Here is a 24,917-nt window from a genome sequence, read left to right as displayed (position 1 = left end):
CTTTCTTATTTATAGATAAGGTGAAGTGGGAGGAGGGACCCAAAGTGAAAAAAAGAGAGAAAAGCAACTTAATGAATAATGTGACTGTCAGTGACCAGGTAGATGCAATTATGACATCTATGACTGCCTGTATTTGCTACCTCTTTGTACAGATTGCCTAAGAATGACCTTAAGAAGTGAGCTTGGCTTGTTTTTAAATTTTCATAGTGTCAAAAATTATAACTTGAATGATCAACTTGGAATATCCTAAGTAAAGCTGTCAGGTTTTCTCTTTTTTGTCACAGATTGGTTTATAATGCACAGACATACAGTTAAATGTGTTATTTGCTATGAAGTCTGCCCCTCACTCAGGCTTCGCAATGCCAGTACCTCATTATCCAGCACGGATGTTCTGATCACTACCCACTATCAAGCCATTAGATAGTCCTGGGCTGGCCCAGCCCCAGGTGCCAGCCACTGGTCCATTATGGCCAGGGATTGACCTGGAAATGTGGCTGTTTGGCCTCGCTCTCAAAAAGGAAGGACCCACTTGGAAAATAATATCACTGTTCATGTATCTTCAAGAAGGGGATCGCCACACAGTCTTTTTTTTTTTTTTAAATCCAGCTTCGACAGCCTCTTTTCTTCCAGATGGTGCACGGAGCCAAGCCTGTCAGAGACCCTTAGTCTCCTGCTGCCTTTTAATGCTGGTCCTTGATTGCTAATGACCCCCAGCTGGACTGGCTCCTCAACCCATTTAACCCCTCCCTGCTGGGTCCCCGGCTCATGCAGGGTGAGAGGCAGTGAGAGCTGGAGGTGGGAAGGTGCCAAGTCATCCAGGAGCTCCGGCCCTTCCAGAGCTAGTGGCGCGTTTCCTCTCACCATCACACACGTCCAAGATCGCTCCAGTGGAGAGCTCCTGTTAACATGGTTCTCCCTACATTGTCACATCAATGCTACCAGGCTTCTGATTGCTAAAATTTCATTTGAATAAGCCAGGAAACACTGAAAGAGTGTTTCCTGTAGGTTCAAGAGTTGAAGACTCCTGATATGAATCCCCTGAAATATGTTAGTTTGGAAACTTAAAATTACACCAGAACGTGTCTTTTGGTCAAATTTAGTAATCACAACTACTCATATGTGTCAGTATACAAAATCACTCCAAAAGAAGCCTGAGGGAAGGTGATAATTTCCTTCTTAAGGCCTAAATCACTGTATAACCCAGGAGATACCCATTTCAGGTATGCTGATAATAGCTGTAAGTATTTACTTTGGTTAAACTTGGCTTGTTTTTTTCTGCAACATGTTGGAACATGCTTGTAGCTATACTGGTCAGGTGACTCAGAAAAGGGGGGTTTAAAGGGGAAGAAAGTTGATGATATTCATTTGTTGAGAGATCTTGAGTCCAGTGGAGAAACTCAAACTCAGGTCTTGTATGACCTGCTTATGACAAAATAACCTTCTATAAAAATAAAGGGAAGTAGAGAGCATGAGAGATCAGTATTTTGTTTATGAGTTCATACCACTAGGAACCATATGAGGTTTTTGTTAACCTCATATCAAACTGTAAGAAAACAAGCAAAAGAAATTAAGTAATTCTGTATGACCCTACAGAACTGAAGTCTGAACTCTTAATCTGAGCAGAGAACTGAGAGCTTTGAGTCTCACTATTTTTATAAATCTTTATATGTTTACTGGATAGTTGAATCAGATTTCATTTACAGTGTACCAAAGAATTTTTTTTCCAACATGAAGCACAAAATAGGAAAATAACCCAAATGTAATTATTTTCTATTTAACCTTGTCTCCCCCAGATACGTCCTATTTTATTGGGTTTTTGGAGATTAAAACTGAGAGAACGAGAGGAATCTATTTTTTCACCACTAATACTACATTGATTTCACTTTTGCATCTCATTAGTTTAATGCAAACAAAAATCATACCTGTGATTTCTTTTCCTCTGTTATTCACATTCTCTCTGTTTCCCACAGGTACACACATACCTGTCAGTCATTTGTGTGTATAATCTCCCTCAGACCAACTCATTCATACTAATGACTGCTCTCTCTATTTGTAAAAATAATGTAGAATTTATGAACCTGGGTGAGTGTTTGTACAGCTGTATGACATTAATCTGTAAATTGCAGGTTTTGCTCATGTCTGGGGAAAGACTAAGTGAGCTTAAAATGTGGTCTTTTAGTCCATCAGTAACCAAATGACCCAGAAAGGTGTTCAGATGAGGCCACCTTGTGCAGCATTGCATTTTAAATGACTGAATTGTGTTAGAATGAAGTTCTGGTGTAGTTATGGAGAATTTAACCCCCCGAATGTATTTTGATTGATCATCTTTAAATTCCATCAAGCCAGTAGGGTCAACAGCATTTATGTCCATTTTTCAGATGAGGTACTAAGAGGCCAAATGGCAGGAAGTCTGTAGTTACAGCATCTTAAAGTTGGCAAGGACCTTACAGAGCATCTCAGCTAATGGTTCTCAGCCTTTACCTGCTCTCACACTGGTTTCATGCAACAAACCTCCATCAGGTGCATCTTTCACTGTACACAGATGCTCACACACTGGGAAGGAGCGTGACCCCAGGGAGAACAGCTCAGAATCTCCAGGCAAGCCCACATCACCATCCTCTGTTGAAAAAAAAAAAATCACTGTATTAGTCCAACTCCATTTTACAGATAAAACGTGGCGGCCCGAGGAGGTAGACAATTCACCCAGAACTTGAACTATGCCCAGGCCTTCTGACCCCAAGTCCAGTGCTGGTGTCAGTACAGCTGACTGGCCCTTTGCACACTCACAACAGAAACCGGAACCAGGTGCCCAATTTAGAGAGCCAGGCAGAGCTGGGGAGGAACAGCCCAGAATCCCCTGCCATGAGGAATCAAAGACCCCGTCACAATTAGTTTAGTAAAACCAGCACTATCTGGTGTCCCATATCCTCAAGCATTTAAAATGTCGTTCCAATCTTCAAAGACATTCTTCGTTCCATTGAGTAATACTCCATTGTGTATATGTACCACAGCTTTCTTATCCATTCATCTGCTGATGGACATCTAGGTTGCTTCCATGTCTTGGCTATTATAAACAGTGCTGCGATGAACATTGGGGTACACGTGTCTCTTTCCCTTCTGGTTTTCTCAGTGTGTATGCCCAGCAGTGGGGTTGCTGGATCATAAGGCAGTTCTATTTCCAGTTTTTTAAGGAATCTCCACACTGTTCTCCATAGTGGCTGTACTAGTTTGCATTCCCACCAACAGTGTAAGAGGGTTCCCTTTTCTCCACATCCTCTCCAGCATTTATTATTTGTAGACTTTTGGATCGCAGCCATTCTGACTGGTGTGAAATGGTACCTCATAGTGGTTTTGATTTGCATTTCTCTGATAATGAGTGATGTTGAGCATCTTTTCATGTGTTTGTTAGCCATCTGTATGTCTTTTTTGGAGAAATGTCTATTTAGTTCTTTGGCCCATTTTTTGATTGGGTCGTTTATTTTTCTGGAGTTGAGCTGTAGGAGTTGCTTGTATATTTTTGAGATTAGTTGTTTGTCAGTTGCTTCATTTGCTATTATTTTCTCCCATTCTGAAGGCTGTCTTTTCACCTTGCTAATAGTTTCCTTTGATGTGCAGAAGCTTTTAAGGTTAATTAGGTCCCATTTGTTTATTTTTGCTTTTATTTCCAATATTCTGGGAGGTGGGTCAACGCAATCCCTATCAAGCTACCAACAGTATTCTTCACAGAGCTAGAACAAATAATTTCACAATTTGTATGGAAATACAAAAAACCTCGAATAGCCAAATTATCTGCTTTTACCCAGGACATTGTTTCCCAGCACCCGAGTAGTTCACTAGGTGATTTGCATCTCATTAGGAGCTCCAGAAATGACATCTCCCAGCCTGCTGCCTGGCACTGTGGGTCTGCTAAGCAGCAGATCCAGGTTGTGGATTTTTTTCATGTTGACATTTTTGAAAAAGCTGAATTAATGCTGTTTACCCACTGGACACAGTTTGGGTGGCCATTTTCGCCTTAATTCCTGTCCCCCTACAGGACCAAAGTTATAGAACAGAAGAAGTGGGTCATCCCCACATGAAGACACCTGGCTGGAAAGGAATGCTGTGAGACCTCAAAATAAGCAGTTTAAAAACTCCTAAAAGCAGAGAGATGGGACATGTTATAAGCATTCTGACCACTATGCAAAGTAAAAGAAAAAGAAGGAAAAGTAACACAACCCACTGGAATCTGTATAATTGATTCTAAGCTTGTACCTTTTAAACATTTTTGACCAGTTTCAAGCCTCCTAACACCTCAGAGATTTTTGCCTTGCATTTGTTTTGCTTTAAAGGAAGTCTTACTAGGTTCAAATGGCTTTTCAGCTTTGTCACACATTCATATAGAAACTTCCAGAAGAGTACTGAGCAGCATTGTACTTCTGGAAACCAGATATAATGTTTCCATGATCAGCAAAACTTTTCTTTTGGAATAAGAGAAGTGATTTTCCCAGTGTCCAGGGAAATCAATGTCTGCTTTGGGCTCAAGCCATTTGATGCAGCTTCCAGGGCAAAGAAAATGCTTGGTCACGTTGAGGGCCCTATTGGAGATGCTTCCCCTTCCCAGAATTTCTTCTATCCTTGCAAAACCTCTCATCCTGGGCTGACTTTCAAGATGGCAGCTAACAAGTCCACAAAATCAACCTAAGCTCTTAGGAAAGAGTTAAATCTCTGGTCTTTTCCAATCCTGGCTACAAATTAAAATCATCTGAAAGGGGGAGGGGCATTTTTAAAATAGTAACAATTCCAGAGACCTAATCCTAACCAACTGAATTAGGATTTCCAGGGGTGAGGCTGAGGCATTAGTGCTTTTCAAAAGGTCTTTAGGTGATACTAATGTATAAACAAGGCAGAGAACCACTTTCATGTACCAAAAATTATGGCAGCCCCTTAAGCGTACCCGCTCCGCCTCCGCTGCCATGCTTTCTCTTTCCGTGTTATATGCCATCCTCACTGCAGCCTTACCTGCATGATCATCATCAGCAAGTTCAGACCTGTAACAAGTCCTAGAGCTGGGATTCGTACTTAGGTTTTTCTGACTCCCCTGCCTTTTTTCTTCTGCAACATTCATGTTTCTTAAAGCGTGGGATGTAGATCTCTGATAGTTTGCACGTTGATTTTAGATGGTGTGTGGCTATGACCTTAAATAACATTGAATTGTGTAAAAGAAAGTTATTCCTTTTACAATTCTCACTTTAAGTTCTTCAGATTAAGGAGAAAGTCTTAGTGGTATTAGTATGTCTTAAATTCTTCTCACCTGTCTTTTTAACAAAACTTTAAGAAGCCCAGAACATTCTGTGGGAAATAGAATCTAGCTCAGGTGTAATAATGTTGTTTTATTCTCACTGAATTTACTTTGTGATTTTCTTCTATTTATGGCAAATAACACTTACAATAGTGAGTTTCCACTTACAATAGTGAGTAAAGCTTCATTTTAAAAGAAGTGTATTTAAGTTAAAAAAAGAAATTAAGTTGATTTTTAAAATATTGAAGAACAGTACAGGTGTCTTGAATATAGCAAAAAAAAAAGTTTATGTGGCAGCTCAATGACGGAAGTTTGAAAAATACTTTCCTGCAACATGGCAATTTTAAAAATAGGCATCTCCGCACCTGTTAGCCAATGGGAACTTTCATCTACCATTTGATTACACCAGACAGGCAACTGGTTTTTCAGGGTCCATGGTTCCAAAGTCCAACTGGTTCCTCAAAGGTCCAGCCAGGACCTTTGAACTTTGTTGCTGCTACCAGCTCAAGAGGAATCCTGAAACACAGGTGACTGATAACCATGGACAGCAGGAAAGGGCAGGCATTCACCCTCTCAAGTAGTTAATGAAATGCAGATCAAAACAAATGATACGCCATTTTTTTCACCTATTGAATTGTCAGGCTTTTTCTTCAAGATGCTGGTCCATGATACTGAAAGCCTTCAGAAACAAGTCATCTCAGGTACAGGTGACAGAAGTGTATTTTGCTACGTACTTCCTAGAAGGCAATTGGAAATAAAATTTGTAAATTTTAAAAATATATATAATCTGTGGCCAATAATTCCACTTCTAGGGACTTATCCTAAGAAAATAATGTGAATTGTCAAAGCTCAAACTATGAGTATGTTCCCCGCAGCATTGCTTATTATTGAAAAACATTGCAAGCAACTTCTGTGCCCAAAACAAGAAATTGTATAAGTTAATTATAGTTCATTCATAAAAAGAAATAGCATGCAACTTTAGAATTGATGCCATTTAGATAAATCTGGAAGACAGATAAGAAATATGTTCCAACATTTACTGCTATTATGGCAATGGGATCAGGGTTTTTTGTTGTTTTGTTTTGTTTTCATTGCTTAACTTCTTTGAACATCATGTTCATTCATTACTTTAAAAATGTAACTCAAAGTATGATACTATTTTTAAATTAGGCTAAATAATGGAAAAATATTTATGACTTTACTGTTAAGTATGAGGAAAAGTAGTAACAAAGTATATGAATGACTAATTTTTTTTTAAAGAGTGAATATATATTCCTAGAAAAAATATTGAAATGATTTTAAGAAAAAATTACACATGAATCTTGTTTGTTAAAGGCCATTTTCATCTTCCTTGTTGGCAGACTAAGGTTCCCTAGAGGTATCCTAGGATAAGAAAGTCCTTGGCAATATCCCAATTGACAGAAACAAAGAGTGGACCACAGAAATGGAACAGGCCTTAACAAGAATAATGAATAGTCACCATTCATTCATTATTTGGTGAGTGTATGCCAAGCCCTGAGCTATGAAATAGTTTCAGGAGAAGTTATTACCACTTCCCTAACTAATAAGGAGAAAATTCCACACAGACAATTTAAAACTGCACCATCTTCCACAGGCACTAATGTAACTCAGGGGTGTTTTCTTTGTAGCAATTTTGCAATTTTGAAGAAGATTGTTCATGACATAACATGGCAACTGGGAAAATTTGTAGCTTTCCTTTCATCTTAGAAAGGAAGATCTGACTTACATGCACCCCAGGAGAAAATCTCTCTTTCTGGTTGTGTGTGTGTGTGTTTTACAAAAACCTACTGAATTCCTTAGTCTTCCCTGAAGTTAGATGTAGTAAGCTGAAAACTTGTCAGAATGTCTCAGTTAAAGAACAAGCATCAAAATACAGGCCATGACCTAGGCCATGGGGTTCGAATCAAAAGACCTGAGTCCAAGCCCAGGTTCTGAGCAGAGGCCAGCAGAGGGGCCCAAGCTCCCTGACCTTCAGAACCCCTAGACATAAGAGCAGGGAGCTGAACCACAGAGATTATCATCCTCCATATCATGACTTAAAATGGAACATTTGAACTTCCAAGGCATGATTTCTCCCCTTTGACTCCCTATCCAGTATGTATGGATATGAGAGTTGACCCATAAAGAAGTATCCAGTACGTATGTAGCCAGTACATACATACTGGATACTTACTGTACATACATACTTACTGTATTCAGTATGTATGGATGTGAGAGTTGGACCATAAAGAAGGCTGAGTCCCAAAGAATTGAAGCTTTTGACCTGTGGTGTTGGAGAAGACTCTCTTTTTTATTTATTTATTCATGTATTTATTTTAATTGGAGGCTAATTACTTTACAATATTGTAGTGGTTTTTGCCATACATTGACATGAATCAGCCATGGTGTACATGTCCCCCATCCTGAAACCCCCTCCCACCTCCCTCCCCATCCCATCCCTCAGGGTCATCCTAGTGCACCGGCCCTGAGCACCCTGTCTCATGCATCAAACTTGGACCGATGATCTATTTCACATATGATAATATACATATTTCAATGCTGTTCTCTCAAATCATTCCACCCTCGCCTTCTCCCACGTGGAGAAGACTCTTGAGAGTCCCTTGGGCTGCACGGAGATCCAACCTGTCAATCCTAAAGGAAATCAGTCCTGAATATTCATTGGAAGGACTGATGCTGAAGCTGAAACTCCAATACTCTGGCCACCTGATGTGAAGAGCCAACTCATTGGAAGAGACCTTGATGCTGGGAAAGATTGAAGGCCGGAGGAGAAGGGAGTGACAGAGGACGAGATGGTTGTATGGCATCAGCGACTCAGTGATGAGTTTGAGCAAGCTCCAGGAGATGGTGAAGGACAGGGAAGCCTGGCATGCTGCAGTCTATGGGGTTGCAAAGAGTCAGACATGACTGAGCAACTGAACAACAACTCCTTATAAGACTCTGAGCTTCTCTGACATAGCCCATGTCCAACAGCATATCAGGAGCCAGTGGTTTACAACACACTGGTTGTTTACCTGAAATTCAAATCTAGACAAATATTTTTTTTTCTTTTCCTAAGTCTGGCAACCCTAATTCCACAGACTTCATAATTATACAATTCTCTATAGACTGCATTCTTTTTTTTTTTTTTGGCTGTGCCCGAGCAGCACGAGAAATCCTAGTTCCCCAAGCAGGGATCGAACCCATGCCCCCTGCAGTGGGAGTGAGGAATCTTAACCACTGAATCACCACCAGAGAAGTCCCCACAGACTGTGTTTTTAAAGTAGTACAAATCATTGAACACGTTATGCCAATGTGGTTCCTATTGGTCTAGTACCATGGCTGTCAACCATGCTGCACATTAGAACCATCTAAGGAAATTAAATCTGTCTATCTATCCATCTGGTCTTCCCTGGTGACTCAGCAGCAAAGAATCCATCTGCAATGCAGGAGAGACAGGTTCTATCCCTGGGTCAGGAAGATTTCCCCTAGAGAAGAAAATGGCAACCCACTTCAGTATTGGCTCAGACAGTAAAGCATCTGCCTACAAAACTGGAGACCCGGGTTCAATCCCCAGGTTGGGAAGAGCTCCTGGAGAGGGAAATGGCAACCCACTCCAGTATTCTTGCCTGGAAAATCCCATGGACAGAGGAGCCTGGGAGGCTACAGTCCATGGGTTCACAAAGAGTCTGACACAACTGAGCGACTTCACTTCACTTCACTTCAGTATTTTCACCTGGGAAATCTCATGGACAGAGGAGCCTGGTAGGCTACAGTCCATGGGGTCCCAAGAGTCAAACTCAACTTAGTGACTAAACTACCACCAGCACCATCTATCTGTCTGTCTGTCTGTCTGTCTGTCTACCTGTATCTATACGTATCTATATACAGATATGGGGCTTGACTGGTGGCTCGGTGAACAATCTGCCTGCAACGCAGGAGACCCAGGTTTGATGCCTGGGTTGTGAACATCCCTTGGAGGAGGGCATGGCAACCCACTCCAGTATTCTTGCCTGGAGAATTCATGGACAGAGGAGCCTGGTGGGCTATAGTCCATGAATGTGTAGTAGGTCCTGATCTGGGCATTGGTAATTTTTTAATTTATTTTTTAATTGGAGGAAAATTGCTTTACAATGTTGTGTTTGTTTCTGCTGTACAACAACTCAAATCAGCCGTCATTATACATATATCCCCTTCCTCTTGAGCCTCCCTCCCCTCCTTCCATCCCACCCCTCTAGGTCACCACAGAACACCAAGCTGGGCTCTCTGCATTATATATGGACACTGGTACTTTTAAAAGCTGAACATCTGCTTTAGTGTGAAGAAAATGACCCTAAATAGAATGTATCTCATAACCTCATATAGGATTTGCCATCTGTAAATCCAAATTCTGTTTGCTTCAAGAGGATGTTTTACTTGGCAAGCAAGCCTGGAAATGCCTCATCCACAAAATGGCAATCAAACCAGCAGTCCTACTGCTCTGAAAGTATCCATGTCTGCTGAGGCCCTCAAGGAGGGTGCAAAAGTCTGGCTTTCCCTGGAACCCTGCTCCCTGCCTGCCCACTCCTCAAGACTTGGAATCCGTACTGTCCCACCAAGCCAGAGAATATTCAGGCTGCATGACCCATCCTGCCATCCCTGTGGTTGTCTTTCCCTTGCTGTAACCATGCTAGGAAATTTACCAGAACTGGGACATCCAGATTAGGTGATAAAAAGGGAGACAGTCTTAGGGTCAATGTTTGGGAAGAGCATTTGGAGAAAAACAAAAAGCCTCATTTGTGACTTAAAATTGTGTTTGAATTAGGGTTGCCAGATTTAGAGGAGAAAATAGGACACCTGGCTAGATTTGAATTTCAGATAAATAATCAATCACTTTTTAGTATATGTCCTGAATATTGCACAGGATATACTTACACTCACAATGGCACCCCACTCCAGTACTCTTGCCTGGAAAATCCCATGGACGGAGGAGCCTGGTAGGCTGCAGTCCACGGGGTCGCTAAGAGTTTACGACTGAGCGACTTCACTTTCACTTTTCACTTTCATGCACTGGAGAAGGAAATGGTAACCCACTCCAGTGTTCTTGCCTGGAGAATCCCAGGGACGGAGGAGCCTGGTGGGCTGCCGTCTATGGGGTCGCACAGAGTCGGACACGACTGAGTGACTGAACTGTACTTACACTCAAAAGGTATCAGTTGCTTATCTGAAATTCAAATGTAAGCAGGTACCCTGTATTTGATCTAGCCACTCTAGTTAGAATATACCTGCATGTTCAGTAAAGAAAATTGAAATATTAAATTCCCAAGCAAGTCATTTAAAGTTACAGAACAAAGCCATCAACTGAATTCAGCCATTTGTTTCTCACCACAGGCTTGAACAATTGTGCAGTCATGCCATGTAATGACTTGGAATTAAGGAATAAGGAGTTCAGTTCAGTTCAGCCACTCAGTCGTGTCCAACTCTTTGTGACCCCATGAACTGCAGCATGGACTATGACCCCATGGACTCCAGGCCTCCCTCTCCATCACCAACTCCTGGAGTTTACTCAAACTCATGTCCATTGAGTCGGTGATGCCATTCAACCATCTCATCCCCAGTTGCCCCCTTCCCCTCCTGCCTTCGATCTTTCCCAGCATCAGGGTCTTTTCAAATGAGTCAGTTCTTTGCATCAGGTGGCCAAAGTATTGGAGTTTCAGCTTCAACATCAGTCCTTCCAGTGAATAGTCAGGACTGATTTCCCTTAGGATGGACTGGTTAGATCTTGCAGTCCAAGGGACTCTCAAGAGTCTTCTCCAGCACCACAGTTCAAAAGCATCAATTCTTCTGCACTCAGCTTTCTTTATAGTCCAACTCTCACATCTATATATGCTGCTGCCGCTGCTGCCAAATTGATTCAGTCATGTCCAACTCTGTGTGACCCGTAGACTGCAGCCCACCAGGCTCCCCCGTCCCTGGGATTCTCCAGGCAAGAACACTGGAGTAGGTTGCCATTTCCTTCTCCAGTGCATGAAAGTGAAAAGTGAAAGTGAAGTTGCTCAGTCATGTTCGACTCTTCACGACCCCATGGACTGCAGCCTATCAGGCTCCTCCATCCATGGGATTTTCCAGGCAAGAGTACTGGAGTGGGTTGCTACCTTCTCTGCATCCATACATGACTACTGGAAAACCATAGCTTTGACTAGATGGACCTTTGTCGGCAAAGTAATGTCTCTGCTTTTTAATATGCTGTCTAGGTTGGTCATAACTTTTCCTCCAAGGAGCAAGCATCTTTTAGTTTCATGGCTGCAGTCAACATCTGCCGTGATTTTGGAGACCCAAAAAATAAAGTTTGCCACTGTTTCCCCATCTGTTTCCCATGAAGAGATGGGACCAGATGCCATGATCTTAGTTTTCTGAATGTTGAGTTTGAAGCCAACTTTTTCACTCTCCTCTTTCACTTTCATCAAGAGGCTCTTTAGTTCTTCTTCACTTTCTGCCATAAGGGTGGTGTCATCTGCATATCTGAGGTTATTGATATTTCTCCCGGCAATCTTGATTCCAGCTTGTGCTTCATCCAGCCCAGCATTTCTCATGATGTACTCTGCATGTAAGTTAAATAAGCAAGGTGACAATATACAGCCTTGATGTACTTCTTTCCCTATTTGGAACCAATCTGTTGTTCCATGTCCAGTTCTAACTGTTGCTTCTTGACCTGCATACACATTTCTCAAGAGTCAGGTCAGGTGGTCTGGTATTCCCATCTCTTTCAGAATTCTCCAGTTTGTGGTGATTCACACAGTCAAAGGCTTTGGCATAGTCAATAACGCAGAAGTAGATGTTTTTCTGGAACTCTCTTGCTTTTTCAATGATCCAAAGGATGTTGGCAATTTGATCTCTGGTTCCTCTGCCCTTTCTAAAACCAGCTTGAACATCTGGAAGTCCATGGTTCACGTACAATAAGGAGTATTCCCTAAATCAGACATGACTTAGCATTTCCTGGTGCTATTGAAACTCCCTCCATATTTCTTGCATTTTCTGACAGATTTATATCCAGTTTATTATAGAGTTCTGTGACAACTCAGAAGAGAAGGGTGTGTTCAAGATCTCAAAAATGAAATCGAAAAGGTGCAGGGGGAAAAAATGTACAGAGATTCTTGAAAAGGAAAGAGACCTATGTTAAATGCAAACCGGTATTCATGATATAATATACTTTTAAAAAGCACAGTAGATAGGTGGCACCCAGAGTACGGGCTTCCCGGGTGGTGCTAGTGGTAAAGAACCCACATGCCAGTGTAGGAGCTGCAAGAGACACGGGTTCAATCTCTGGGTCAGGGAGGTGTCCCCTGGAGGAGGGCATGGCAACCCACTCCAGTATTCTTGCCTGGAAAATTCTATACAGAGTAGCCGGGCTGGCTAAAGTCCATGGGGCCACAAAGCATAGGACATGACTGAGCATGTACACACAAACAAAACCCCAAGTATTACAAACTGAAGTTTGGCTTGGCTTACAAGTATTTATGTGAGGCAGAAGTTGGCTACTTACAGAATATGAACTTCATTGTCTCCAAAGTAAATAACTCCTATTCTAATGTATGTCTTCAAACTCAAATTGCCCAGTTTATCTACATAAACTAGTCAAATGAACTAGGAAATTGCCAGATAATCCTGTTGCTTTGTATCTCTTATGGGCAAATTGATTGGCTCAAAGGCTAAAAGACAGGGATTCGTGCATCCACTCTGCCACTTACAGACTTAGTCTTTCTCACTTGTAATTTCTTTGTATACTGAAAGAAACAATAATTTTTGTTCTACATGCCCCATTATTTTTTTTTTAATTTTTAAGGAAAAAAATCTTGACAAACTTCTCAAAGTGCATACATACATAGATTTAATCAGTGTACCATATGCTATTTTGTGTTTTGTGTCTTTTTCTTAATTTTGAATTTTCATGTATCAGTATCATAGCCATTTTTATCCTCATTGGTGCTTTCATGACATGACATCATATTTATATCTCAGCGGTAATTTCTCCCCAATTATTAAATATTTATTATGATTCTAGCTTTTTTCTGTTGAAGAAAGTGTTACATCCATCTTCATACAAGTGGTCTTTTTGTTCTCTTTCAGTTTACTTTGTTGGAACATGGTCCTTGAAACAAGTTGCTTAGCTTTTGTTATCTATTGTCAAGTCACTTCAGGAGAGGGGAAGCCTATAGACTCATCTGTGTATCCAGGGCCACTGCCACATTGTCTTTTGACCTTTCAATTTATTCTAATAGAAAGTCAGTAGTAATTGTTTTAACTGAAGCTCTTTGTCAAGGTGGCTGAATATTTTTTCAGTATCTCATTTCATAATTGTATTTCAACATATATAAATATATGTTAGCTCAGTTGGTACAGAATCTGCCTGCAATGCAGGAACCCAGGTTCAACTCCTGGGTCAGGAAGATACCCTGGAGAAAGAAATGGCAACCCACTCCAGTATTCTTGCCTGGAGAATTCCATGGACAGAGGAGCCTGGCGGACTACAGTCCATGGGGTCACAAGCGTCAGACATGACTGAGTGCCTAAACCACCACCACCATCTTTGTCCTTCCTCAGCCTTTCCACATTATGTATAATATCGTGTCTCTATATTTTAATTTGTTTTTAATCTTTCTGTTGCGCTTTCTTTCATCTTAAGGTTTTGTTAATGTTCATCATATAGAATATTTTACTTTAATATAATTGAACCCATCCTTGTCCCTATTATCTTCCTCCACAGTTAAGATAGGTAGTCTATTTCATTTCCTTCCACAGTTTTCATGGGGCTATTTAAAATGTTTAACTATATAACATCTGGAATTTATTGTGGCCTGTGAGAATCAAGAACTGTATTGAGAAAAGTAAAAGATATAGAATTTAAAAAGAACTAATTTGAGATCAGCAGCAATAGCTATGGCCTTAGGCAGATCACTAACCTCTTAAGGCACGGTGTCCTCTACTAGACTGAAGGCAAGGACCTTGTCTTATTTCTCTTTGTCTTCCCCACGTTATCAAGCAAACTACCTCACATATTGAATATGATTTGTAAACTCTGTATTTAAGTGATATTTTTGCACACTGCTGTCCAGTTGTTGTAACAGCAGTAATTGAATCTGTTTCTCAATTTAGTTGGCTGCTTGTGATTGACCATATATCACTAATACTCAATTTTGTTCCAATAGCAAAATACCTGTTCCAGTGTTTTGAAAAACATCATGAAATATGGAGGTATTAAAGTTAAAATAATAAAAATTAAAATTTGATGCTAAATCAGACACCAACTTATGCTAGATTCTAGTATGGTATCAGATATTAATATTTTGTTTTAATTTATGGGAAATTTTAAAAAGAGAAAATTCAATGCAATAACTGATTCTTTATAAGGATCGGGAAAAGAATACCCACCCATGGTACAGCAAGTTCATCAGGAGCAAAAGTTGAGAACCACATCTTGTATTAAGCATTTCTAGTGGAGAATATAAATAAAGGCTTCTGATCAATTGTAATCTTTACATAAAGAACAACTGAACTGGGCTGAACTTCAGCTGAATCTCAAAACTATTTAAGATCAGTCTTTTGAGGTGCTAGGGTTGGAATTTCTGTAATAGTAGAAAGTCTAAAAGAGAATAGATGTCAGATCTTCAGTACATGCTTAAAACAAGCAACCTTAACTCTAAACACTTCTGTTCATTAATCTATAAATCTGAAGGTATAATGTAAAAGCCTCACAACCTCAGGTTCTACCATATTACAAAATATGGACTTTGCAAAGCATATGGAGGTAGGTGTGTTGGAACTATCAGAAAGTACCCATTTCAGTTCTGGATTCCTTATAGTCTGAGGTTGCTGCTAGTACAAGAGGCTGGAGTCCTGTTCTCTGCACAGCTCCTGAAGAAGTGGATGGGGATGTCTGTCCAGGCTACTGGAATCCTCTGCAAGCACCATCATTCTGCTGTGCTAATTAATATTTTTTCATGGAGCTTACTTTTATGCAGACCTTTGACTTTTTAAAAGAATTTTGTATTAAGACAATATGATATAGTTTTTTAACTGCTAGAATAGGAGGTAGGAGATCTAGGGTTGGGTCTCTACTCTGCCACTTAAACTGGAGTGAGTCATTCCGCATTTATGGGCCTCGGTTTCCTTTTGTGAAAAAATGGGTATTTAGAACAGACAGTTCCTAAAGCCCTGTATGGTTCTAATAGTCATGTTCAAACATAGATGTGTTCCAGTTAAAAAAAAATGCAAAACTTCATATTTAGGAAACTGATAATTTGCTCTTCATAATGGTCTTTGCTGAGTCATTCTTCACTTAGAAAACTCCCCTAGAATTTCCTTGTAGAGTAAGAATCTCTAATAAAATCAAACTATGATTCCAAGTGCAAATCACTCTCATAAATAATTAGTTTATGGTATACATATCCTTGGTTGAGGAAAGTGATATCTCTTCTCCAGACCATGACACTCATGAGCAGTATTTTATGGCAGCTGTGTGTGTGTGTGTGTGTTTGTGTGTGTGTTTGTGTCTGTGTGTGTGTTGGCAAGAAGTTAGAACTGCTGAATTCTGATTCAGATATAGTGCAAAAGGATAGCAGGTTTCACAGAAAGCACCTGCTTGGAAGAGAAATAAGTCATGACTTCGTTGTACACGTGGCTTCTTAATCTCCAGTGCACCCTTGGTCCAGGGTTCTGAAATCAGGACTAAGACAGAGAGGCTGCTCTGTGAAATCAAGCAATCATCCTTTCCCCTTCTCCTTTACACTACCTCCAGGGACTGCATGGATCAGTGGCATTGTTCAAAGCATTTCAGAAAATACTAGCTGAAGCCACTTTGCCTCCAAAATGTATCCCACCAAAAGGTTTGTTTCTCATCTACCCAGCAATGTGTGTTCTCCAGATGTCTTTGAACTCTCACTGTAGGACATGGTACAAACTGCCCCAGATTGCCTTCATTGCCTTAACTATCTCACCAAGAGGGCATTCTCTACTCTACAAAGGCTGACCACCAACCTCTACTTCACCAGCATGGACAAACCAATTTGCCTTCTGTCACTGTTGACTGCTGACTCAGATAAGAAAGATGAAGGCAAAGTCCCTGATAGCTGCCCTTGTTTACACTTAGCAGTCCGTGTGTGTGTGTGTGTGTGTGTGTGTGTGTGTGTGTGGCGTATTTCTCCTGATATTAGCAAAGCTCTAACTTGCCTGTTAAAATAGGACAGGGTTTCTGCTAAATGCATTTATGTGATGAGCAATTTTACACTTAATTTTCCCAATACCTCAGATAGTTGACAGAAAAGTTCTGCTATCCTGTTGCAGATTCAGAAAATGGTCTTGCACAGAAGCAGCGAACACCTCGCCGAAGATGTCAGGAGCCCAAAATGTTGAGTAGCCCTGAGGACACCATGTACTATAACCAGTTAAATGTGAGTTCAAAGTGGCCATAAAGCGGTTTCACTGGCTTTGTTTCCAGTTAATAATTCTGTTATTAATACCTGTTCCAGCCCCTCCAGCCCCACCCCCACTCTCTTATACTCTCGTCTTGAACATGTGCTTAGGCTCTTTATCTGTTGCTTTCATGTCAGGATGTCTGCCTTCACGGTGAATAATTGATGTGGTTTATCAAAGACGAGCAAGATGCATGCTTCATCAGGCTCACTTGAGCCCTTTGATCAAAAAAATTATGCTGTGACTTCTGATATTATCAGCATCTGCTTGCATTCAACACAAAATCACTTTGAATTAAAAATTAACGACTTGCTGCTTTGCTTTGACTGTGTGTTCTTGGCCCTCTCCACAGGGAACTCTAGAATATCAAGGGAGCAAGAGGAAGCCAAGAAAACTTGGGTAAATATCTGTCTTCTTAGTTCTAAGCAACTGTAAACAGACGGGGTCCTTTGTGATATTCAGAAAATGCAAAACTTTCTAGAGAGGCTTCTAAAAATATACAGTGGGGATATCATCACAATTATTGACATTGGAAACTACTTTTCACAGTAGCAAGTATACAAAACTTGAATCTATTCTGTCTGAAAAGACTGAAATTGCCACCAAAAGGTAAATGTTATTTCTCATAATTATCCCAGGGAATTATACTGTCTTTATAATTCAAGACATGTATTGGGCTATATAAAACTCTCCCACAATCAGAGCACCCCAGTTGTGCAAATACTCCTTCCTCCACATTCCTCTACTCCTGAGCCTTAAAGGTACACAGAGGAAATTTTCTCCCAATGATTAGCCACTACAGAGTTTGTGGCTGATGTGACTGTTAGCGTCTCTATTGAGAATAGCAATGAGATAGGTAATTGGTAGTAGTTTGAGAGCTAAAGATGGTCAGGAGGGGAACTTTCTCATCTAGAGGGAGCCAGACAAGTTAATTCACAAAAATCAAACTGCAATATGATCACAACTTCCAGACACCACTAAATCGGGCCCGTTATTAGTGTGTGACCTAGATGTGAAAGGCTTTGTGAATCAGACCCCAGTTTCCATGCTGGGAGGCCCTGAGCTACACTAAGCTCTGCCCCACCACCCAGTGTGAGGGCCCAGCCCTGTTCCAGGTACTCACACAATTTTAGCTGCCCCATTGATGACTGCTGCACTTGTTTTCTTTTTCTGCTGAAACTCTTTCCTTTGTTGCAGCCAAATCAAAGTGCTTGATGGAGAAGATGAATATTACAAATCTCTGTCGCCTGTGGACTCTATCCCTGAGGAAGACAACTCAGTCCACCCTTTCTTTTTTTCTTCATCTTCAAAAGGGGCATCTTTTGCTCAGCACTGAGCTATACTTTCTGCCTCCCAAGTCTGTTGAGGGTAAGAACAATCATGGTAATTCACTGACTGTCATTTAATAAGAAAGGTGCAATGGGACCAACTTCTTTGGTTGATCTTGATGTGGTCTGTGCTGGAGCCTTACTGAACAATTTTCAGATTCCAAACCATTTTCTCCTACCTCCATCACCTTCTCCCCTCCCCCTGTAACATCTGCTCTGTAGCCTGAGCTGGGCAACCCCTCCTTTTCTTATCTCTTGAGTCCCTGTAGGACATGAGCACACCTCCACTACAGCAATACCCATAATTCATGCCCCAACATCTACGAGAGTAACAGTCTCACCTGAGGACACTGATGATATTTCTTTATTTTTCCTACCACATCGTTCCATGCAGAATCTGCCCCTGTGAAAAGCCAGGAGTCCCTTTCCTCCTCACCTCTGCACTGCATCCTCTTTCCTTTTGCTGGTCTTTTCTGTCCTTCCCGCCTCACCACCGTGTTGGGGCTCCATTGCTGAGTGCCCCCATCCCAGAAGGATACAGTCAAGGTCTCTGAGGCCAGGATAATGTTTCATGCTTAGGGGAAGAAGCCTGAACCTTTCAGGTTCTTCCTTTAAAGCAAATGAACCCCTCTGCTGCTAGTTGTTATTCTGATAAAGCTTTGCTTCTTTATTCCACCTTACTAAGACACCTTCATCACCTTGACGGTAAAAAGAAAGGAATGAACTGGAAAGAAAATTTGGACTCATCAGAATTCGTGTCACATCATTTTGTAGCTGTCCATTCCCTGGTTGACTGTCTCCATGGGGCCATGAGTAGCTGCAGAGGAAGTATCTTGTCTCGTCCATCTTTGTGGCCACAGAGTCTAGCACAGTGCCCAGCACAGGGAGGACATGCCCACCTTGAGTGAGTGGAGAGACTTAGTTACACAAACATATCTGAAGTTACTTTCAATTATATGTGATATAGGATTGATCACTTTTCTTATACCATAAGCTCTGATTTTTCACTGAAGCTTGGACTAGTCCTATTTAATCATATTATACCATATATGACTCAGTGTGATCCAATGCAACAAACTCTTTTGAGTAACTACTCTGTGCAAAACAATATGTGAGACTGCTGTGTGATATGAAAATCCAATAAGACCCTTTCTCTAGAAAAGATGTTCTTTATATTCTTTCTACTTTAAACATATTTGGCAGATAGTACACATGGGAGTACCTAAATTTTGACAAAAATATACTTAAGGAAATAGAAAAAATAATTGTTACCAAAGTTTTAAAGGGGAGAGTTCTAATAAGCATTTTACAAACACAAATGATGAAATGAGGTATTTAAAGATCTCAGAAATTGTAATGTTACAAGAAAAAGAAATAGAGCCAATTATTCAATAGTTAAACTTTACTGTTTAAAAAATGAGTCTTGATCTTTTTTCCAGATCTTCTCCCTAAATGTATGTTCATAAGGTATGCAAATAGAGCAGAAACACAAATGCATTTTATTTTATTGTTTAAAATATAGTATATAGAATATATAGATTTTAACATTATTATTAATATGAGTAGTTTTGGCAATTTCACTTTCATCATTGATTCATCTACTTTTGGTTTGATAATGTTAGCTGTTCAAACTGTTGAATATAAATGATCGTAATCTCCCACTTGTCTGTGTACAATTGTATACACAGGCTTGTTTCTAATTAAAATATATCCATAAATAAAGTTTAAAAGGAAATAGAAGTAATTATAAAATCATAATTCAGAAGCTCTAAAATATCTGGTCACACAGAATAACTGCTTCGGTAATATCATAGCTCCTGACAGTACTTTAGAAATGCTGCTCATTATCAGTCACTGCATAGAGAAGACAGACTACAGATGTTACTCTTTGACTAGTTATAATGCCACAAACTCAAAGAGCATTCTTAAATCTTTAGATGAGAATGATGCAAACTGGAATCTCATAGATGTCTTACTAGATTTATGAAGGTAATGTGCATATAGCAAAACCAAAGCAAAAGTCAAACAGTCGAGAGCATTCTTCTTCTCGATGCCCCAAACTTAGTCCCTCTCCCAGAAGCAGTCGTTTTTAAAAATTATTTCTAATTCTTTTAATGGTTTCCATCATGTCTCTGAATAATTTGCTTTGATGTTGATTTGTCATTTTAGACAATATCTACTCTCCCCTCTATGAAAGATGTGCATTTATGTCAATTTCTTCACCCCTCTCTTCTTCCAGTGCTTACAATTTTGTGTTTAAATTGTTGTTGATTACCTTTTAAACTTTAAATTATGTAATTAAATACCTATTTTTTGTGCCATTGACTTCAGATAGTAGCTCTGTGAGAATGCCTGGCATGAAGAAAACCAGAAGACTGAAGGATAATATCAAAACAGATAGAATAATGATCCTTGGGCAAAATAGAAATAATTCCAAGAATAGTAGAACAGTAGTTTTAAAACTTCATGGAAACCATTGGTGTTCATGTTCTGAGCTACTGTTTCTTCCTCCATTTTGGTTCATCTGCAGATATGCCTCCATCTCCTTTCTAAACTTAATTTTTAAATATAGTACATATACAGAAATAGGCACAAATCAGAAGGCTTAGCTCAATAAGTTATCAGAAAGCGAGTATCTATGTAACCACTCCTACAGTCAGGAACAGAACACTGTCAGCACCCTAGAAGCCTCCTTCCCAATCACTACCACCCCCACCTCCCTCCCCAAAAAGAAGCACTCTCATGACATTATGGTAAATACTTCTTGATCTTCGTCATAGTTTTACCATTTACATGTATCCCTAAACACTACAGTTAGGTTTTATCTTTTATAGATAGATTTGAGAAACTGTATATAAATGGAATCATGTAGTATGTAATTTGAGAGGGCCTTGTTCTTTTTATTCAATGTTATATTTGTGAAGTTCATCTGTGTTATGGGATGTAAATGTAGTTCATTCATTTTCATGACTGTATAGTATTCCAGGATATAATTATGCCATAATTTATTTAGCCATTCTACTTTTGATAGACAAATATGAATTGTTTCCAATCTGGGTCTGTTTTGCAAATTGCTACCACAACATTACTGTATATGTCTCTTATTTATATTTGCATGCCTTTCTATTGGCTATATACCTAGGATTAGAATTACAGGATCCTAAGGTACACATACCCTCACTTCAGGAGATGATGCCTAACTTTTTTCCTAAGTGATGTACCAATTTAGCCATGCTGGTAGTATAAGAAAACTCCCATTGTTCTGCATTCTCACCAGCTCTTGCTGTGATCAGTCTTCTTCATATGAGCACTCTGACAAGTATATAGTAGGGTCTTACTGTGATTATAGCTCACACATTGCTGACTAATAATGATATGGAGAATATTTATATGTGTTTAATGGCCACTTTAGATATCTCCTTTTGCTACGTGTCTGTTTTTTATTCATTGACTATTTTTCCTTTAATTTGAAGAATGTATTACACATTGTTAGTTATACGTGTTGCAAATAATTCCTCAACTAGGTGGCTTGCCCTTTCTTCTTCTTAAAAAGCCTTTTGATTGAAAAAAAGTTTGTCACTTTAACATAGTACAACATATCAATCTTTTCCTTTTTGATTAGTGCTCTTTTATAGCCTGTTAAGAATCTTTTACTTAACAAGGTCATAAAGATATCTTTAGTATCTTCAGGAAGCATTAATTGCTTTGCCTCTCACATTTAGATCTTCAACCCACACAGAATTGACTTTGTGGATGGTGGAAAGTAAGGGTCAATTTTCAGGTTTTCTGTAATAGATAGTTGTCTCAGCCCCATTTAAGGAAAAGGCTATCCTTTTCCTGCTGTTCTAAATTACTACTATTTATATAAACCAAGTGTTCATGAGCCTGTTTCTAGATACTCTATTCTGTTCCATTGATCTATCTGTTATCCTTACCTTAAATGCCATACTTTGATAATAGGTCTTAGTATATAGCAGAGCAAATCTTCCAACATTGTTTTTCTTCTCCAAAACACCTGTGATTAGTTTGGTCCCTTTGTATATTGTAGAATTAGTCAACTTCTAGAGGAAATAAAACCTGTTGGGATTTCTTTGGAATTATCTTGAGTCTATAAGTCAGTTTAGAAGGAATTATCATGTATACAATATTGGATTTTTTAATCCATGAACATGATATATCCTTCTACTTATTTATTTCTTCTCTCAATAATGGTTTAGAGTTTTATGTGAGAAATCTTATACATATTTTGTCAGTTGTATTCCTATGTACCATATGTAATTTGTACCATATGTAATTTTTATTTAAAAATTTCTATTAGTTGATTGCTATGGACTAAATGTTTATGTCCCCACAAAATTTGTATGCTGAAACCTTAATCCCCAATTTATTTGATGGCATGACCTTTAAGAAGTGATTAGGTCATGGCTTCCCTGGTAGCTCAGCTGGTAAAGAATCCGCCTGCAAAGCAGGAGACCCCAGTTTGATTCCTGGGTCAGGAAAATCCTCTGGAGAAGGGATAGGCTATCCACTCCAGTATTCTGACCTGGAGAATTCCCTGGACTGTATAGTCCATGGGGTCAAAGAGTTGGACATGGCTGAGCGACCTTCACTTTCACTTTCATGAGAACAGAGCCCTCATAAATGGAATTAATGCCCTTATAAAACATATCCCAGAGAGCTTGCTTGCCTCTTCTGCATGTAAGGATACAGTGAAAAGGTAGCTGCCTATGAATCAGGAAGCAGGCTCTCACCAGACACCAAATCTGTCAGCACCCTAATCTTGGACTTCCTAGCCTCCAGAACTGTGAGAGAGAAATTTCTGTTGTTTAAGCTACCCAGTCTATGGTATTCTGCCATAGCAGACTGAACAGACTAAGACATTGTCCTTATATGGAAATGCAGTTGATATTTTGCACTTGAGATCTATCAACATGGCCAAATTTACTCATTAATTCCAATAATGTATCTGTAGATATTTTTGGATTTTCTACATATAAAGTTAGACACTCTGCAAATACTATAGATTTTTTCTTCCTTTTCAATATTTGTACTTTGTTTTTTCTTGACTCACTGCCTGTTTCAATTAGTTATTGCTGCACTGTAAACCACCCAAATCAACCATATATTTCTCACAAGTCTATGGATATTTTTGGATTTTCTGCATATACAGTTAGACCCTCTGCAAATAATTATAGACTTTTTCTTCCTTTTCAATATTTATACTTTGTTTTTTCTTGACTCACTGCCTGTTTCAATTAGTTATTGCTGCACCGTAAACCCCCAAATCAACCACATATTTCTCACAAGTCTATGGGTTAGCTGAATGTTTCTGTTATTTGAGCTGTTCTTGCCAGGGCCCACTTGTGCATCTGAAATTAGCTGCAGGTCAGCTAAGCAGCTTTACTGATGTTGGCTGGGTTCCTTACATATCTAGAGCCACAGCAGGGACAGGTGGGCTAACTTAGTTCTATTCACTGTGGTCTCATCCTTCAGTTTGCTGTTATCCCCAGTGGCAGTGTCTGTCTCCAAAAGAGAGAGATGCCTCTTAAGGACTGGCACATTGTCAATTCCACCACATTCTTTAAACCAAAGCAAAATACAAGGCTAGCCCAGATTTGAGGTGGATAAATAGAATCTATCTCTTGATGGGAGATATGCTTCAAAGTCAGATATGTCACAAAAGGCATGTACACGGAGAGACAGAAAATGGAATCATGTTTATAATCAATCTGCCATACTGACCTGGCTAAGATTTCCAATACAATAGTAATTAGGAGGGTTAACAGTAAGACTCTTATTTTTTCCCCAATCTCAAAGGGAAAACTTTCAGTATTTTACCAAATGATTGCTATCTCTTCTATATGTAGGAGAGTTTTTTCTTTATAAGGAGATGTTTGATTTTATCAAATACTTGGTTTTTGTGTGTATTTAAATTACCTATGAATTTTCTCCTCTATTTTGATAAATAGTGAGTTATGCTGATTTTCTAATGTGAATAAATCTGCATTCTTATATACAACTCTATCAGGTTGTATTATCCTTTTACATATTGCTGCATTTGATTTGTTCATTTTTTAAAAAAATTTTTATAGCTCTGCTCATGATAAAATTGGCATGTAAAATTTTAATTCTCATAATATCCAATCTGTCTTTCTTTGGAATAGTTGGTATAAGCATGACAATAATCCCTTCTTAAAATTTTTTTAATTTACTAAGGGAGCTGTTTGTGCCTACAATTTTTTATAAGGGAAAATATTAATTATGGAATAAATTTCTTTATTAAATGACTATTCATATTTTCTATTTCTTTCTCTGTCAGTTTTGGTAGGTTTCCTTTTTCAAGGAATTTGTCCATTTCTTCTACATTTTTCAGATTTGTTTAGAATTGTTCAAAAACTATCTTAAGATATTTTTTATATTGTAGAATCTACAGTAAAGGTCTACTTTTTCATTTGTGGTAACTTGTGTTCTCTCTCTTTTTCCTTGAGTAGTCTTTTCAGGTTTGTCAATTTTATTAGTCTTTTAAGGAACACAACTTTTGATTTTGTTCATCCTTTTTAGTATCTATTTGATTTCTATTTTACAAACTTTTCCTGCTATAGTTATTATATCTTTTCTTTGATATAATTTGCTGTTATTTTTCCTAACTTTTTAGAATTTTATGACTTCCTTTCTAATATATTCATTTAAGCTATCACTTCCCTCTAAGTATAAAATTAGCAGCAACATACAAGTATTTTTTATTATTGAAAGTGAAAGTTGTTCAGTCATGTCCAGCTCTTTACGACCTCATGGACTATAGCCTCCCAGGCTCCTCTTTCCATGGAATTGTCCAGACAAGAATACTGGAGTGGATAGCCATTCCC

At 39.2% G+C, this 24,917-nt stretch overlaps 1 protein-coding gene across 1 annotated transcript in view; it reads left to right on the top strand.

Moving 5' to 3' along the window:
• MYO3B (myosin IIIB) overlaps positions 1–20,376 on the top strand; it is a 370,966-nt gene extending 350,590 nt beyond the window's left edge. Inside the window, exons 27-29 of the mRNA XM_059878110.1 lie at positions 16,595–16,701; positions 17,076–17,122; positions 17,921–20,376. Of these exons, the coding sequence (XP_059734093.1) occupies positions 16,595–16,701; positions 17,076–17,122; positions 17,921–18,059 (293 nt within the window). The 3' untranslated portion in view covers positions 18,060–20,376. The remainder of the gene's footprint in view (positions 1–16,594; positions 16,702–17,075; positions 17,123–17,920) is intronic.
• Positions 20,377–24,917: the final 4,541 nt, after the last annotated feature.

The sequence above is a fragment of the Bos taurus genome, chromosome 2 (genome assembly GCF_002263795.3).
Source record: "Bos taurus isolate L1 Dominette 01449 registration number 42190680 breed Hereford chromosome 2, ARS-UCD2.0, whole genome shotgun sequence".
In the NCBI taxonomy this organism is placed as follows: Eukaryota; Metazoa; Chordata; class Mammalia; order Artiodactyla; family Bovidae; genus Bos; species Bos taurus.
The sequence above is the reverse complement of the archived record's forward strand: the minus strand, read 5'-3'. Positions and strand labels throughout refer to the sequence as shown.